Source organism: Triticum aestivum, chromosome 2D (genome assembly GCF_018294505.1).
Source record: "Triticum aestivum cultivar Chinese Spring chromosome 2D, IWGSC CS RefSeq v2.1, whole genome shotgun sequence".
Classification (NCBI taxonomy): Eukaryota; Viridiplantae; Streptophyta; class Magnoliopsida; order Poales; family Poaceae; genus Triticum; species Triticum aestivum.
The window spans coordinates 208,777,089-208,792,215 of record NC_057799.1 but is presented as its reverse complement, the minus strand read 5'-3'; the positions used below and the strand labels follow the sequence as shown (position 1 = coordinate 208,792,215).

General features: G+C 51.3%; 1 protein-coding gene across 1 annotated transcript; it reads right to left on the bottom strand.

The window, feature by feature from the left end:
• Window positions 1–292: 292 nt before the first annotated feature.
• On the bottom strand, window positions 293–4,258 carry LOC123052590 (squamosa promoter-binding-like protein 13). Its single transcript, XM_044475842.1, has 2 exons — window positions 3,739–4,258; window positions 293–815 (listed from the first exon to the last, which is right to left on the bottom strand). The coding sequence occupies exons 1-2, from the start codon at window positions 4,131–4,133 to the stop codon at window positions 632–634; spliced, it is 579 nt and encodes a 192-aa protein (XP_044331777.1). The 5' UTR covers window positions 4,134–4,258; the 3' UTR covers window positions 293–631.
• Between the last annotated feature and the right edge of the window lie 10,869 nt (window positions 4,259–15,127).

Genomic DNA, 15,127 nt, shown 5'->3' with positions numbered 1-15,127 from the left:
TTAGCGTCTTTGTTCAAAACAGAGCTTCAGTGCGTCTTGCAAAGTTTTGAGTAATCTTTTTTTTCAAAGAACCTTTTCTCAAGGGGAGGGGTTTCTGCAAGTTCCATTAGAAGAATAAAGGCGATCAAGTTTATAAGGAAACGTCAGACCCAAAAACCTAAAAGTGCCTGGTTGGTTGGGAAAGGCCAAGTGAAAACCAAATACATAACAAACAAACAAAAACACACTAGAGACTGGGTATAGAGACTTGGAAGAAAACATACACTGGCCCGTTCTGAGCAATCCTTAGTAGTTACTCGAATAGATAGCATATATTGCCACAAATTATCCCAGCACAGCAGCAATATTACACAGCCTGCAGAAGTCTCGGCTGCATAGGCCATACAATTACACATCACACACACAATCACTCTAACACCTGACCAGTTCCCAGGTTACAATTAGCTTAGCTTAGGTTTTTGGCAGACAGCAGCAAATATATAGCAGTACAGGAGACCACATATACTGCCAGTTAGTACACTGGATAGTGGAGACGTAGGTAGGCAGGCACGTACATACGTAGGCCGGTGGATACATATGTAGCTAGTAGCATGGCTGCATGACAGAAGAGAGGGAGCATGCTTAGGTAGGTTTATCTGATCTGGAAATGGCTCAGCGGCTGGTTCCCCGGGTGGCTACGGCCGTCCTGGTCGGCGTGGCGGCACCCGTCGCCGCCGTTGGCCTCCGCCGAGCTCTTCCTCCGCCGCTCGTTGTGCCCGGCCAGGCGACGGCGGCAGCTGCGCTTCTGGTCGTCGAACTCCAAAAGCTCGTGGAACCTGCAATGCAATGCCGATCAAGAGCAGCAGCAGTTTTCAGACAGAGACGACAGCAAACAGGCACAACATTGATAGCAACACCAAACAAAATACCAAGAGGTGAAAACTACTCGCAGCACGTGAAGTGAAGCAGCAATACAAAATTTTGCTGCTTAACTGGAGCGAATTAAACGAAGCTATTTTTGCAGTTGTACCGGTGGAATCTGGTGCCGTGCTCATGCATGTGGATGCAAAAGCAGAGACAGTCCATAAGTATTTAGTCCTGTTTATCCGTACAAAGACCCCCAACTTCCCCTACATTGCCAATAATTAACCTCCAATTTTTAGCTTGCAATTTACAGCGGTGCATTGATCTATTTAACACGGGGTACGTGAAGAACGGAGCATGTGTGTGTGTGTGTTCCTCTGCAGGAGTGGTTCTGAACTCTCGTACATTATGGTCAGAGCATCATTCATAGTTCTACGGTTCCTGAGTAAATTGCATAAAACCACCACTTTGAGGGCTAGATTTGCGAAAAACACTAGGATACAGTTTCTCTGCAGAAAGCACCACGTCTTGCGTAATTCTTTTGCAAAAACCACTGATCGGCGGATCGGGCCGAGTTTATGACAGTTGGGGCCCATTTTTCGCCTACGTGGCATAACATTTCGTGCCAGATCAGTGTTATTCCAAATTTACAAACGAGTCCTTAGATTTTACACAGACACCCCTAAATAAAAAACATAAACGCAATCCCCTCCCCAGGTGCATCAACCCCGACGCCGGCCCTCCCCCCTCCTGTGCCTTCTCGCGCTCGCCGGCGAGCGACGACGACCATGCCTCACCGCCATCCCCTCCACAGGCGCATCAACCCCGACGCCGGCCCTCCATCCCGCCTCCCTGCCTCCTCGCGCTCGGCCGCGAGTGCCTCACCACCGGAGCTTCAGCGAACCAACGGCGATGACCACCAGGACCCCGACGCCACCAGATCCGGCCGTCCTTCGCCGCCCTTGCTCGTTCCTGGCCGGATCCCGCTGGTAGAGCCCCGTCCCTGCTGCCTTCTCTACATCGGCCGCCGCCTGTGGCCTCCTCTGCCTCGTCCTGTTCTGGATCGTTGAGAGCGACGACCCGATCCATCGTCCTGTTCTGGGGCCGCGCCCATGGAGGCTTGGGGCGGCAGATGAACCTCGCCGGCGTCGAGGTCGAACTGCTCCTCGGCCAGCAGGCGAGGGGAGGGCCACGGGAGGCGTCCTCTGCCTCGTCCTCTACCTCAGTGCAGCAACGGCGACGGCGGCCTCTGCCTCGTCTGGGGTCGGGATGGGGGCTGCCAAGGTTGGAACGAGTGGTGGCCGTGGTTGGGAGGGGCGACGGCGGTCGGGGTCGGGATGGGGGCCGCCAAGGTTGGAACGGGTGGTGGCCGGGGTCGGGAGGGGTGGCCGGGGTCGGGAGGGGCGACGGTGGTCGCGGTCGGGATGGGCCTGCGACAAATTTTTTGGCAAGGAGAGAAATTTGGGGGGCTTTTTTGCATGAAACCTAAACTGTTATGCCACGTAGGCGAAAAATGGGCCCCAACTGTCATAAACTCACTTAACGCGGCCCGATCCGCCGATCAGTGGTTTTTGCAAAAGAATTACGCAAGACGTGGTGCTTTCTGCAGAGAAACTGTATCCTAGTGTTTTTCGCAAACCCAGCCCTCAAAGTGGTGGATTTATGCAATTTACTCACGGTTCCTGGTTCAGTTTATTTTTCGAGTTACAGGTTATGAAAAAGCATGATGGCTTTCTGAATCAGAGGACCACATTTGGTTTGTTTGTTCCACTTGAATTCCCCACCTATGAGTAATCAAGAACTGCTGTAGCAATGTCTTTGTCGACACCTTAAAACAGCACTAGGACAGCATGAACAGGGCCAGCGACCAACTGCACTCTGGAAATGAACCGGTCCACCAGTACCACCACCACCACTACTGCTAGATTAACTTCAAGCTACACTGTTAATCCCACTGGTGTACCCTCCTTTTCGAAAAGCACACGTTAAAATCTAAACACTGGAAGGACTCGTCTGTTCAGGAAAAATGCCAAGGTGACATCTAATAATAAGGGAATCTAATACGGAGATAGAGCAACATGTAATTGTAGTGTTCCTGAAGAGCAAAGATGTCATTTAACCACAAGAAACATAAAGCATCTGAAAATATGCAGCAACCGGTCGGGCCACAGGTGAACAGATTAATCTAGGACGGACCACATCTTCTTCTATCAAGCACCCAAACATAGCTAGCAGTGAAGGCACAGACTGTTTTGCAGCTAAACTGCTCGGGGAGGCAGAAGCTGCCCTGGCTATGGGTTTGAGCAAATGGCAAGGACCAAGTCAAGTTGTGATCATCTGCACCGACAGGAGCTAAAAGTCTGTGTCCCATAAAGAATATGTACAGCCACTGCCACAGCCACAGAGCCACTATCCTTTCCAAGCAAACAAGAAAGGACAATGATGTGCACTATGGTCTATGGTGCACTAACAAAGCAAGCCAGAATCCTCTGGATGACATGTGAGACCTGGTTTCTCTTATCCCACTTCTTATCACCGTAAGCTTGCCGGAGATAATACAAACAGGGTTACTATCTACGTGTACGGCATAAATGAAACAGTAACCTGCACTAATACTTTTCTTTTCTTGAGCCTGGCCTCTTATCACAGACTATCAGTGTTGATTGGAAGGTTACCAAGAACGAAGCCAAGAGGTATAGCCTCATGCATGTTCTAAATGAAATCGTCTTAGAATTTCCACTTGAAGAGTTTTGTGAAGGTTGCAAGAAAGCTAAGAGCCAAATGGATAATCTATGCAGTTGTTCATGTATGGAGTACCTTTAGAAGGAACGAACGAACGAACTGATCATGAAGAAAATCGATCCTAAGAGGACGTGCTTCTGAATTTGTCCTTACCGGCTGCATTGCTGGCAGAAGCGCTGGCGGAGGCCCGCGACGACCACGACAGCAGCCTTGGCGTGCGCCTCGCACACCTTGTGCCTGCGGTGGTACCGCTTCGCCTCGCTGAGGTCGGCGCCGCACCTCTCAGCCTGGCAGCTCGGCCCGCCTGCCCCAGCCGCGCCCGTCGCCACGGCGCCAGCAGCACCACTGCCCCTCCTCACCGCCACCGCCGCGGCAGAGGAGCTCGAGCCGCCGACGGAAACCACGGGAACGTTCACGAGCTTCAGCTTCTGGTCCTCCTCGCCGGACATCCCGTCGGCTCGGGCCACGTCGCCGGCCGCAGCTGCGGCGGCGAGCGCGGCCATGGACGCTGCCGAGGAGGACTTGCGGGACTTGTCCTTGCGGTCCATGCCTTCCGGCGAGGCGCGATGAAGATGAAGCTAGTTAGGGCTCTTCTCGGGGAGCTGTCGCGGAAGTGGAACTGTGGAGCTAGCTGATGAGTGGAAGGAGAAGGAGAAGAAGCGGAGGGGGTGGAAGGCAAGGTCGAAAGGGATATAAAGGCGGGTGCCGTATGTGTGGAGGCAGGGCGCACATGTGGGCGCGCTGGTACACAATACGGTCTTGGTCTTTGTATACTGTAGAGTACGCACGTACGTAGGCACGGGTAAACATACTGCTGCATGTGTTAAACCCAGGTGTAAGCGTGGCATTTCTCAAAAGAGAAAAAAAATAGCGTACTTACCTAGTGATATGTTGAGTCACATGGTAACACCACTAACCCAACGACCTGTTGAACGAACGTTGTCTACGTATATGTATAGGACTAGGGTCTTGTATTTATACCGTTGTATCTCTTCTCTCTCCCCTGTATATTTGTATATTTTGGAAGACAAGTAGAAGCCGGTCCATCATGTACCTATATATGTGCATCATGCATACGATCAATAAATTATCGATGCATGCAATCCCTTCCTTCCAACTTACATGGTATCACATAGCACGCCGATCTCTTTCCTCGCTTCCGCCTAACCCTGCCGCTGCCGCCCCTACAGTCGCCGCCGCCCCTTCTCGCGTGCCGTAGCTGCACCCTCTCTCTCCGTCCCTCTCCCGCAGCCGCTACACCATTCCTTTGCTGCCGCTGCCTCCCACCCTCTCCCGTAGCCACCACCCCAACCCTAGCCGCCGCTACCACCAAACCCTAACCCAAGCCGCCGCCCAACCCTAGCTGCCGTTCCATGGACCCTTGAAAGTGCAACTATCCCTGGGTGGTTTTGGTAATCCCTAACAACATATAGCTCATTGAACTAATGCTCTTTCAAGATGATCATTTCAGAAAGCTCAATGATTGGCATGGCATGAACTAGGAGTGTGGACCCCTCAAAATGCTAAGGACACATATTGGCTCAAGCTCAAGACTCTACATTTTCATTTTAGTGATCCAAGATCACATTGAGTCCATAGGAAAAGACAATACTATTAAAAGGGGATGAGGTGTTGCTTAATGGCTTGCTTGCTCAAAATGCTTAGTGATATGCTCCAAAAGCCCTCAACCACTTTCTCATATCTACATATGTCCCAAACCAAAAGTCAAACTCGCCCCCACCGAAACTATCTATCCGGTGCCACCGAGTTCATTTGACATAGCCACTGCCAGAAACCCTAGTCACTTCGGTCTCACCGATAGGGATCTCGGTCTCACCGAGATGGGATTGCAAACTCTCTGTTTCCCTTTGTAACGTTTCGGTCCAACCGAGATGAGCGATCCGTCCCACCGAGTTCGCAATGCAAACTCTTTGTTTCCCTTTCGTAACGTTCCGGTCTCACCGAAATGAGCGAATCGGTCCCACCGAGTTTGCCTGACCAACTCTCTGTTTGCCTATTACAGAAATCGGTCCCACCGAGTTTATGTGATCAGTCTCACCGAGATTACGTTATGCCCTAACCCTAATGAAATCGGTCCCGCCGAGTTGACATGCCGGTCCCACCGAAAAGCCTAACGTTCACATTTTGAACTAAATCGGTCTGACCGAGTTTCTTGATTCAGTCCCACCGAGTTTGGTAAATTGTGTGTAACGGTTAGATTTTATGTGGAGGCTATATATACCCCTCCACCCACTCTTCATTCGTGGAGAGAGCCATCAGAACGTGCCTACACTTCCAGCATACATTTTCTGAGAGAGAACCACCTACTCATGTGTTGAGACCAAGATATTCCATTCCAACCACAAGAATCTTGATCTCTAGCCTTCCCCAAGTTGCTTTCCACTCAAATCATCTTTCCACCAAATCCAAATCCATGAGAGAGAGAGTTGAGTCTTGGGGAGACTATCATTTGAAGCGCAAGAGCAAGGAGTTCATCATCAACACACCATCTATTACCTTTTGGAGAGTGGTGTCTCCTAGATTGGTTAGGGTCACTTGGTAGCCTCCGTCAAGATTGTGGAGTTGAACCAAGGAGTTTGTACGAGCAAGGAGATCGCCTACTTCGTGAAGATCTACCCTAGTGAGGCAAGTCCTTCATGGGCGATGTCCATGGTGGGATAGACAAGGTTGCTTGTTCGTGGACCCTTCGTGGGTGGAGCCCTCCGTGGACTCGCGCAGCCGTTACCCTTCGTGGGTTGAAGTCTCCATCAACATGGATGTACGATAGCACCACCTATCGGAACCACGAAAAAATCTCCGTGTCTATATTGCGTTTGCTCCCTCCAAACTCCCCCCTTTACCTTCATATGCAAATGTTTTACATTTCACTGCTATACTCTTAGACTTGCATGTGTAGGTTGATTGCTTGACTTGTGCTAAGTTGCTGAAACTTGCCAAGACTTAGGGAAAAGGCTAGATTTTTATTTGGTCAAGTAGTCTAATCACCCCCTCTAGACATACTTTCGATCCTACAAGTGGTATTAGAGCTTTGGTCTCCATTTGCCTTGATTTCCATAGCTTTTGGTGATCATAGCCTTGGTTTCACAACCTAGGAGAGTATGGCGTCTAGCGAGGGAAATTACCACCATAGAGGTCCTTACTTTGATGGTACTGATTTTGCTAGTTGGAAGCATAAGATGAAAATGCATATTCTTGGACATAACCCCACCGTTTGGGCTATTGTGTGTATTAGCTTGCAAGGTGAATTCTTTGATGGGAGAGAACCAAACCGTGAAGCTACCGTGGAAGAGTTGAAGATGCTGCAATACAATGCTCAAGCTTGCGACATCCTCTTCAACGGATTATGCCCCGAAGAATTCAACAAAATCAGCCGTCTTGAGAATGCAAAGGAAATTTGGGATACTTTGATTGATATGCATGAGGGTACCGACTCCGTCAAGGAATCCAAATTGGATGTGCTTCAAAGTCAACTTGACAAGTTCAAAATGAAGGATGGTGAAGGTGTCGCTGAAATGTACTCTAGGCTTGCTCTCATCACAAATGAGATTGCCGGCTTAGGAAGTGAAGAGATGACCGATAGATTCATCATCAAGAAGATCCTAAGAGCCTTGGATGGAAAATATGATACTGTGTGCACACTGATCGAAATGATGCCCAACTACAAAGATCTCAAGCCAACGGAAGTCATTGGAAGAATTGTTGCTCATGAGATGTCACTCAAGGATAAGGAAGAGCTTCACAACAAGTCAAGTGGTGCTTACAAAGCCTCATGTGATGCTCCTACATCATCAAGTGAGAAACAAACCTTCAATGAGGAATTGAGCCTAATGGTGAAGAACTTCAACAAGTTCTACAAGTGTAGAAGCAAGGAAAGAAGTTCCAAGTCAAGGTCCTACAATGACAAAAGATCTTCGAGTCTTGAGCGTAATTGCTACAATTGTGGAAGACCCGGACACTACTCCAATGAGTGTATGGCTCCCTACAAAAGAAGAGAAGATTCGCCCAAAAGGAGAAGTAGAAGAGAAGAATCACCTCCAAGAGAGAGAAGGAGTAGAGATGATCGTTATGAACGAAGAACCTCTCGGAGAAGCAACGATTCGGAAAGGAAGGAAAAATCATCAAAGAGCTACACAAAACAAAGACATCAAGCTCATGTTGGTGAATGGGTATCCGGCTCCGACTCTTACCACCACTCCGAAAGAAGTTATCACTCCGACTCCGAATATACTCAAGATGAAGGTGTTGCCGGTCTAGCAGTTGTGTCAACCAACTCCTTTGACATATTTGACTCACCAAATGAAGGAATTGGAAGATGCTTCATGGCTAAAGGCCCAAAGGTATCACACCCCAAGTATGTTGATTTCAATAGTGATGAAGATGATTTGCTAGGTGATGATGATTTACTTGTTGACAACTCTAATGATGAAAACTATGATGAAATTGCTATTAATCATGCTAATCAAGATAAAATGAATGATGATGATAAGAAGGAGATTGAGCGTCTAACTAAAGAACTAAACACTCTTAAGTTAGCTCATGAAACTACCTTGGAAGATCATCGAGAACTTTTAAAGACTCATGAGAAGCTACGCTTTAAAAAGCTCAACCTTGAGCAAGAGCTTGGGTTCTTAAAAGCAATCAATGATGATCTTCGCAAGAAAAGTTCTTCTTACATTGCCAAGCGTTTACTCTTGTCTACTTACATGCCTCAAGTTAAGTCTAGCAACAAGAGTAAGAAAGATTCTTCTTCTAGTAGTAGCAATGATCATGTTAAATCCAACATTGTTGCTTCTAGTAGTTCTCTTGATTCCACTAATGATTCTCTTAGCCAAGTTACACTTGAGCAAGAAAATAGCTTATTGAAGGGAATTATAGAGAAAGGTGTTTACAAGAGTCTTGCCGGGAGTAAGCAATTTGAGGAAATTGTACGCAAGCAAGGAAGGCACCAGAAGAATCAAGGTGTTGGTTTTGAACGAAAGTTCAACGCCAATGGATTTGAGTGGGAAGAAGATCAATACCCCAAGACAAAGTTTGTTCCTCAACAAGAGAAGTATGATCCTACTTCTTTCAAGGGGACACAAGCTCAAGATGATCTTCCACTACAAGACCACAAGCAAAAAGGCAAGGACAATCTTCAAGAGGAGATTGATGCATTTGAAGAAGCTCCTAAGGCCTTGGTCAAGTGGGTTCCCAAGACTACATCAAGTTCTACTTCATCAAGTACGACTACAACTCCAAGGATTCCCATCAAGATGATGTGGATCCCGACGAAGAAGAACTAGAGAGTTCTTGAGGGTGACTCCGCCAACATACTTCACTCATATCATTTTGGCGAGGACAAGTGCAAACAACTTCCACATCTTGCACTAGTTCAAGGAGTCACAAACCCTCGTGTTGGTAAGACAAGGGACAAGGTAACCTAATGCTTTCATGGACATCATCTTGTGTGAACATCACTCTATGTCTATGGATATCCTTGTTTGTTCCTTGTGGGACTAACCCGTGTAGGTATTGAAAGTGCAACTCACTCCAATGGATTGCTCCAAATGATCTACATCAACATTGAGCATCCACATCTTCAACATCTACATGAAGTCATCATCGACAAAACCCAAGGTTAGTTCACTCCTCTTAGGGGGGATATCACATCTAGGGGGAGCTTTACTCTAAATATTGAGCTAAAGCAACTCTAATGTTGTGAACACAACAATGCTTTATGTAAAAGTGGTAACCCCACTTGTGCTTAAACGCCGAGTATGACCTATGATCAAATGTTCTCATTTGGCTCCTAAGTCAATATACTCATACATAGATGACCTAGTCATCGCCAATTGCTTGATAGATGCTAGAGTGTTTGTGCATGCTTTGCCACATATTTCATTTGCCATTTTATTGTGTGAGCATGTTGATTGCATATTTTACTCATTTGAGGACATCCATTTGTTGCTTTGATTGTTTGGATTTTTCTCTTTTGCCAAATGGATGGGCAAGAATGCCTAATAACTCCCTTTAGCTATCTATGCTTTTCTCGTCTCAAACTCTATTCATGCTACATCACAAGTTTGATCAAGTCAGATTCGAACACTCTGTGTGAGGAGCACTCGGAGTCCCCAATTCGTCATAGACTTAAACTTCCAAAACCTCTTTGTGTGTTGGGGGAAATCGACACCTATGGAATCACTGGGATCCCTTCTACGGTTGGCGGGCGTGGGGTTGTGCAAAGAGCGGGTCTGACAGGAAGCACACAGATCGTTTACCCCGGTTCGGGCCGCGAAGATGTGTAATACCCTAGTCCTGCTTTGGTGGATGTATTTGAGTGTTCTTGTGTTCTTGAGCTAGCTACGGGGTGTAACTTGCCCAAAAGATCCGAATCCTCCTCCTTGATGCCCCGGGCCTCCTTTTATAGAGAAAAGGGGTTTCCACAGTGGCACACAAGAGGTGGAAAGGTGTATAGTGGATGAGTCTATCCTCTGGCACCGTCGGACAAACACATTTAATGCGCTGCCGACGTGCCTGGCTTCGACGCGCGTCCGAGCTGACGAGGCGTCGTGGCGCCACGTTGGCTGGCTGCTGGGATGGCGTGGTGGTGGAGCCTTCACGAAGTTCTGCATGCCACCACACAGGTGCTTGCTGGGTCGATGTAGAGGCCGCTCGTCGCCACGCAGGTGCCTGCCCAGCTGGTTGAGCTAGCAGGTGCCTGCCCAGCTGGTTGAGCTAGCAGCTGCATGGGACGGCGGTGGAGCCTTGGCAGACGCGGGCCCTGCTGCGGCCCCGTAGGTGTCTTCGGCAAGGGCCTTGCCGGGGCCCCGGCAAGGGTCTTGCCGTGGCATCGTGGTCTTCCGCGGCAAGCGTCTTGCCGGGGGTCTCGTGGATTTCCTTGGCTAGGATCCTGCCGAGGAGCGTCGTCTTCTGGTCCTCATCTGATCTTGTGTGTTTATGATCTTGACGAAGATCTGCGTGCCACCACGGAGGTGCCTCCCGAGCCTTGGTTCCAATGTGGTTGTTGGAAACCCTTGGGCTCAAGGGTGGCGCGCCCCGTTGGCATCGGGCAAGTTGCCCCGGCAGGGCTCTTGCCGGGGCCACGGAGGCCACTCGGCAAGGGTCTTGTCGGGGGAGTCCGCCCCGCCCTTTTTCTCTTTGTGGTCTCTGGTCTTGGCGTTGCTCTGATCGCCTTGTGCTCCGGCTTCCCTTCCCTGCCCTGCTCAGTGTGGTCGCGGGCGCGGTTCTGACTGCCCGTGCACAAGTAAAGGGGTCAAAAGGAGAGCCCCTACTTTTGTACACCTACAGGATCCCCCGGGCCTGGGCCACACATAAGCGCGACGCATTATTGGGCTAGGCCCAGAATGGTGCGCGGGTAGGTGGGGTGGATTTTTCTTACCGTAGCAACTTTTTCGTCCGCTGTGCTTCCCCACGACCCGCGTTGAATGCGCGACGTGGAGGGTCATGCGTGACGTGGGGGTCATGCGTGGGGTGGTTTCCGCACGCATGCGTCACATCGTGATAAAGAGGCGGCTCGCGCCTTCCCAATAAAAAGAGGGAGACGCAGAGGCGTGGCTCATTTACTGAGTGGACTCGGGTCGTGGTCTTCAAGGTGTCCGCGCCCCACGATCACGAGGCGGGGAACGGTCGCCTCACCCGTCCCCTCGATTCTGCTTGCTCGCCACGTGTCCCCCATGCAGGTGGCAGGCGGTGGAGGCGGGAAACCGGGCCGTTGCTGATTGGGGCAGTGGGTCGGTCTTGATTCCCTGCGCCCCCGATGGCCGGATTGGTCGAGTGGGGCGGCTGAGCCCCGCCCCCGCCCCTTTATAAGAAGGGGAAGGGGGATGGTATCCCACATCTTTTCATCATCCGCCTCCATTCACTCCGTCTTCTTTCTTCCATCTGCCATGGCGAGAGGAGGCGCCAGCCCTTCGACGGTGGTGGCGAGGGTCGCTGCTCGACAGCGCATCCCTCCTCCCAAGAGCTTGCGGCGGCGGAGCCGGCCACGAGAGGAAGGGGGAGGAGGCGAGGTCGAGGTCGCCGTGGCGCTCGGGGAAGAGGGGGACGGGGCGGCGCACCGGCCTTGCCTCCGCCGGCGATGCCTCTCCCAATGGAGGGCCACGTTGGGGACCAGCCTCGCGAGTTCTTCATCAGGCTGCGCCAGCCACCGCGCCATCGTCTTCGTCTTCCTACCCCATTTGCTCGAGAGATGGAGCTCGATCCGCCCCAGACCCTCAGGCTGCACATGAGGGGCTGCGGGAACGACGACACGTGGGTCGACGTCGACTTCCCCGCTCCTCACGTCATGTACCTCCGTCGCGGATGGAAGACATTCGCTCGTGTCCACAGCCTGACGGCGGGGCTCGTTCTCTACTTCAAGTTAACGGAGAACGGCCTGCTCTCCGTCAAGGTCTTTGGAGATCTTGGAACTCGCCTAAAGTGCTGCGTGGAGAGCTCCTCCGACGATGAAGATTCCTCCTCAAGCGGGAGTGACGAGGAGGATAGTGACAACGACGACGAGGGCATCGAGCGGCGGGACGCCGACCTGGACTCCGACTGACCGCGTCGCCCCTCCCTTAGCCACGCGCCCTGCCGAGGGCCTTCCTCGTCAAGCTCTCCATCGGCGCGTTCCCCATCGCCTCATTGGGCGGCTGCCGTAGGAGGGTCGGAGAAGGCGAAGAAGGCGGGTGGCGGCCGTCAAGTCGGAGTACGCGGGCACCGACACCTTCGTCGCGTATTGTCGGCCCGCTGCCTCATCTTCCAGCTCCCCTCCCGGCACCGGGATGTTCTCTTGGTGCCTTCTGCTCCTCGCACCTCGCCTAGGCGCTCTTTTTTCCCTTCTGCTATCTTGTTCCACCTTCTGAGGAGAGGGACAAGAAAGGGATTATGGGCATCTTATCTCTTTTTAGTTTGTAAGGCTGCGGGCACTTGTTAATTTTAAGACTTGTAATCCCCTTGCTCATGTTTTTTTATTCCGTATGAACTGTACCTGTGTGGGATGTTTTTAATGAAAAGGGTGCTTGCCGGGTTCTTTGTGCGTGAGCGAGGCCCATGCCAAGGAATGAATCCTTGTTATTTTTAAGATAAACATTGTCGCCCGGCAACAGGCCTTGCCGTCCCCTTACTTCAGTCGACCATTCTCACGTCTTGGCGGAGGCAGGGCGAAGTAGAGTTAGGCCCCTCGTTTATTCCCTTGCCACCGCGACTACGACCCGGTTCTGCCCCAGGGACTTGGGTACAGGAAAAAGGCTGCACATTGTCGCCCGGCAACAGGCCCCTGCCGTGCTCCACCTTCATATGTCCCAACTTCATACGGAAATGCACAATAGAGGATAAAAGACTTATCTGAATCTGCAGCCCCCGGCAGCCTTGGCTTGCCGTGGTTGGATTCTTGTATCTGCAGCCCCCGGCAACCTTGGCTTGCCGAGGCCGGAGCGCCGGCTCGTTCTCTTTCTTCTAAACGGCTCAGTAGAAACGTCCATGTACCCTGCGGACCAAAGAGGACGGAAAGGAACAGAGAAACACACACTCGACCTCTATGATAGGGGTTAGTCACCGCTAAGCACTATCAACCCTAACCGAGGGAGGGACTTAACCTAGCATGCATGCTAAAACTTAGGGCGCCAGCGCTTCATCTATTTATGCTCAGGGTCTGCGCCTGGCTTTGTACAGAGGGTTACATGCCTAGGCTTGTACAAAAGGTGGTTTGCCGGGGGGCCCCGCAACTGCGCCTTATGGGTAAAACTTACGAAGATGTTCGATGTTCCAGGAGTTGCTCACTGGAATAGCATCTTCGGTCTCTAGGTGGACTGCGCCAGGCCTGGTGACTCGTATTAACTGATAAGGGCCTTCCCACTTCGGCGTCAACTTGTTGGAATTCTTGGCCGACTGAACGCGCCGAAGAACAAGGTCGCCTTCCTTAAAGCTTCGGGCATGAACCTTGCGGCTATGGTAGCGGCGCAAGGCTTGCTGGTAGCGTGCTGCTCTCATAGCCGCCCAAAGACGATCTTCCTTGAGGAGCGTTGCGTCATCTTGCCGCAATTGCTCTTGCTCAAGCTCGTCATAAGCGAGCACTCGAGGTGACCCGTATGTGAGTTCCGTGAGGAGAACTGCTTCTGCCCCGTATACCAGGGCAAAGGGTGTCTGGCCAGTGGCTCGATTTGGCTTTGTTCTGATTGACCAAAGAACCGCTGGTAACTCATCAATCCAGCGCCTTCCACTCTGGTGCAGCCCGTCAAAAGTCTTGGTCCTCAGGCCTCGCAATACTTCAGCATTTGCCCTCTCCGCCTGGCCGTTGCTCCGTGGGTGTGCCACGAAAGCGAAACAGACCTTGCTGCCGAGGTCTTGGATGTATTGCATGAAGGTGTGGCTCGTGAACTGCGTGCCATTGTCGGTGATGACTCTGTTTGGCACACCAAAACGGCAGACTAGCCCATTGAAGAACTTGACGGCTGACTGTGCTGTCACCTTCCTCACTGCTTCCACGTTCGGCCACTTTGTGAACTTGTCGATTGCAACATACAAGTACTCAAAGCCCCCGACAGCGCGGGGGTAAGGGCCCAGTATGTCGAGCCCCCAGACCGAAAATGGCCAGGAGAGAGGAATTGTTTGAAGGGCTTGAGCTGGTTGATGAAGCTTCTTCGAATGGAACTGACAGGCTTCACACTTGGTTACTAGTGCCGTTGCATCCTGGAGGGCAGTGGGCCAGAAGAAACCTTGCTGGAACGCCTTGCCGGCGAGGGCCCTCGACCCTATGTGGGAGCCACATATGCTTCAGTGTATCTCCGCCAACAGCTTCAGGCCTTCCTCCTGGGGAATGCACTTCAATTTCACATCGTTCGGCCTTTTCCTATACAGGACGTCATCAACAAACTGATACATTATAGACCGATGGGCTACTTTCTCTGCTTCTTCCTACTCCTTAGGAAGCTCCCCTGTTTGGAGGAATCGAACGGTATGTTGTGTCCATGCCGAAGCCTGGGGCTCGACGGCAAGGACTAAAGGAATTTCTTCTGCCATGGGAGCGGCCGCCTCTACGGCCAGGGCTTGACGCCCTGCCGGAGTCAGTTGCCCCTCGGCAAGCTCAGTACCCACGGCAACATCCTTGCCGGCAGCCCCAGGGGCCTCGGCGGGAAAGTACTTGCCGGGGCCTGATTTCCTCCGCTCGTTCTGCTCTGTTGATAGTTCAATGGATGGTTGAGTTAACCGAAGCACAAAAGTACCTGGTTCCACAGGTAGCTTGAATGTAGCGCGCTTCGACAGGTAATCGGCGATGTCGTTCTCCACTCGGGGAACGTGCTCCGCTTGTATACCGTCAAAGCACTCTTCCAGCTTCCTCACTTCATCTACGTAGGCCTCCATCAACGGGCTCTGATAATCTTTGTTGACTTGCCTGACGACAAGCTGCAAATCACCCCTGATGATGAGCTTCTTAATCCCGAGGTCTGCCGTGATCCTAAGACCAGCAAGCAACCCCTCGTATTCAGTAGTGTTGTTTGTGGACATCTCCCTGGGAAAGTGCATCTGGATTACATACTTGAGG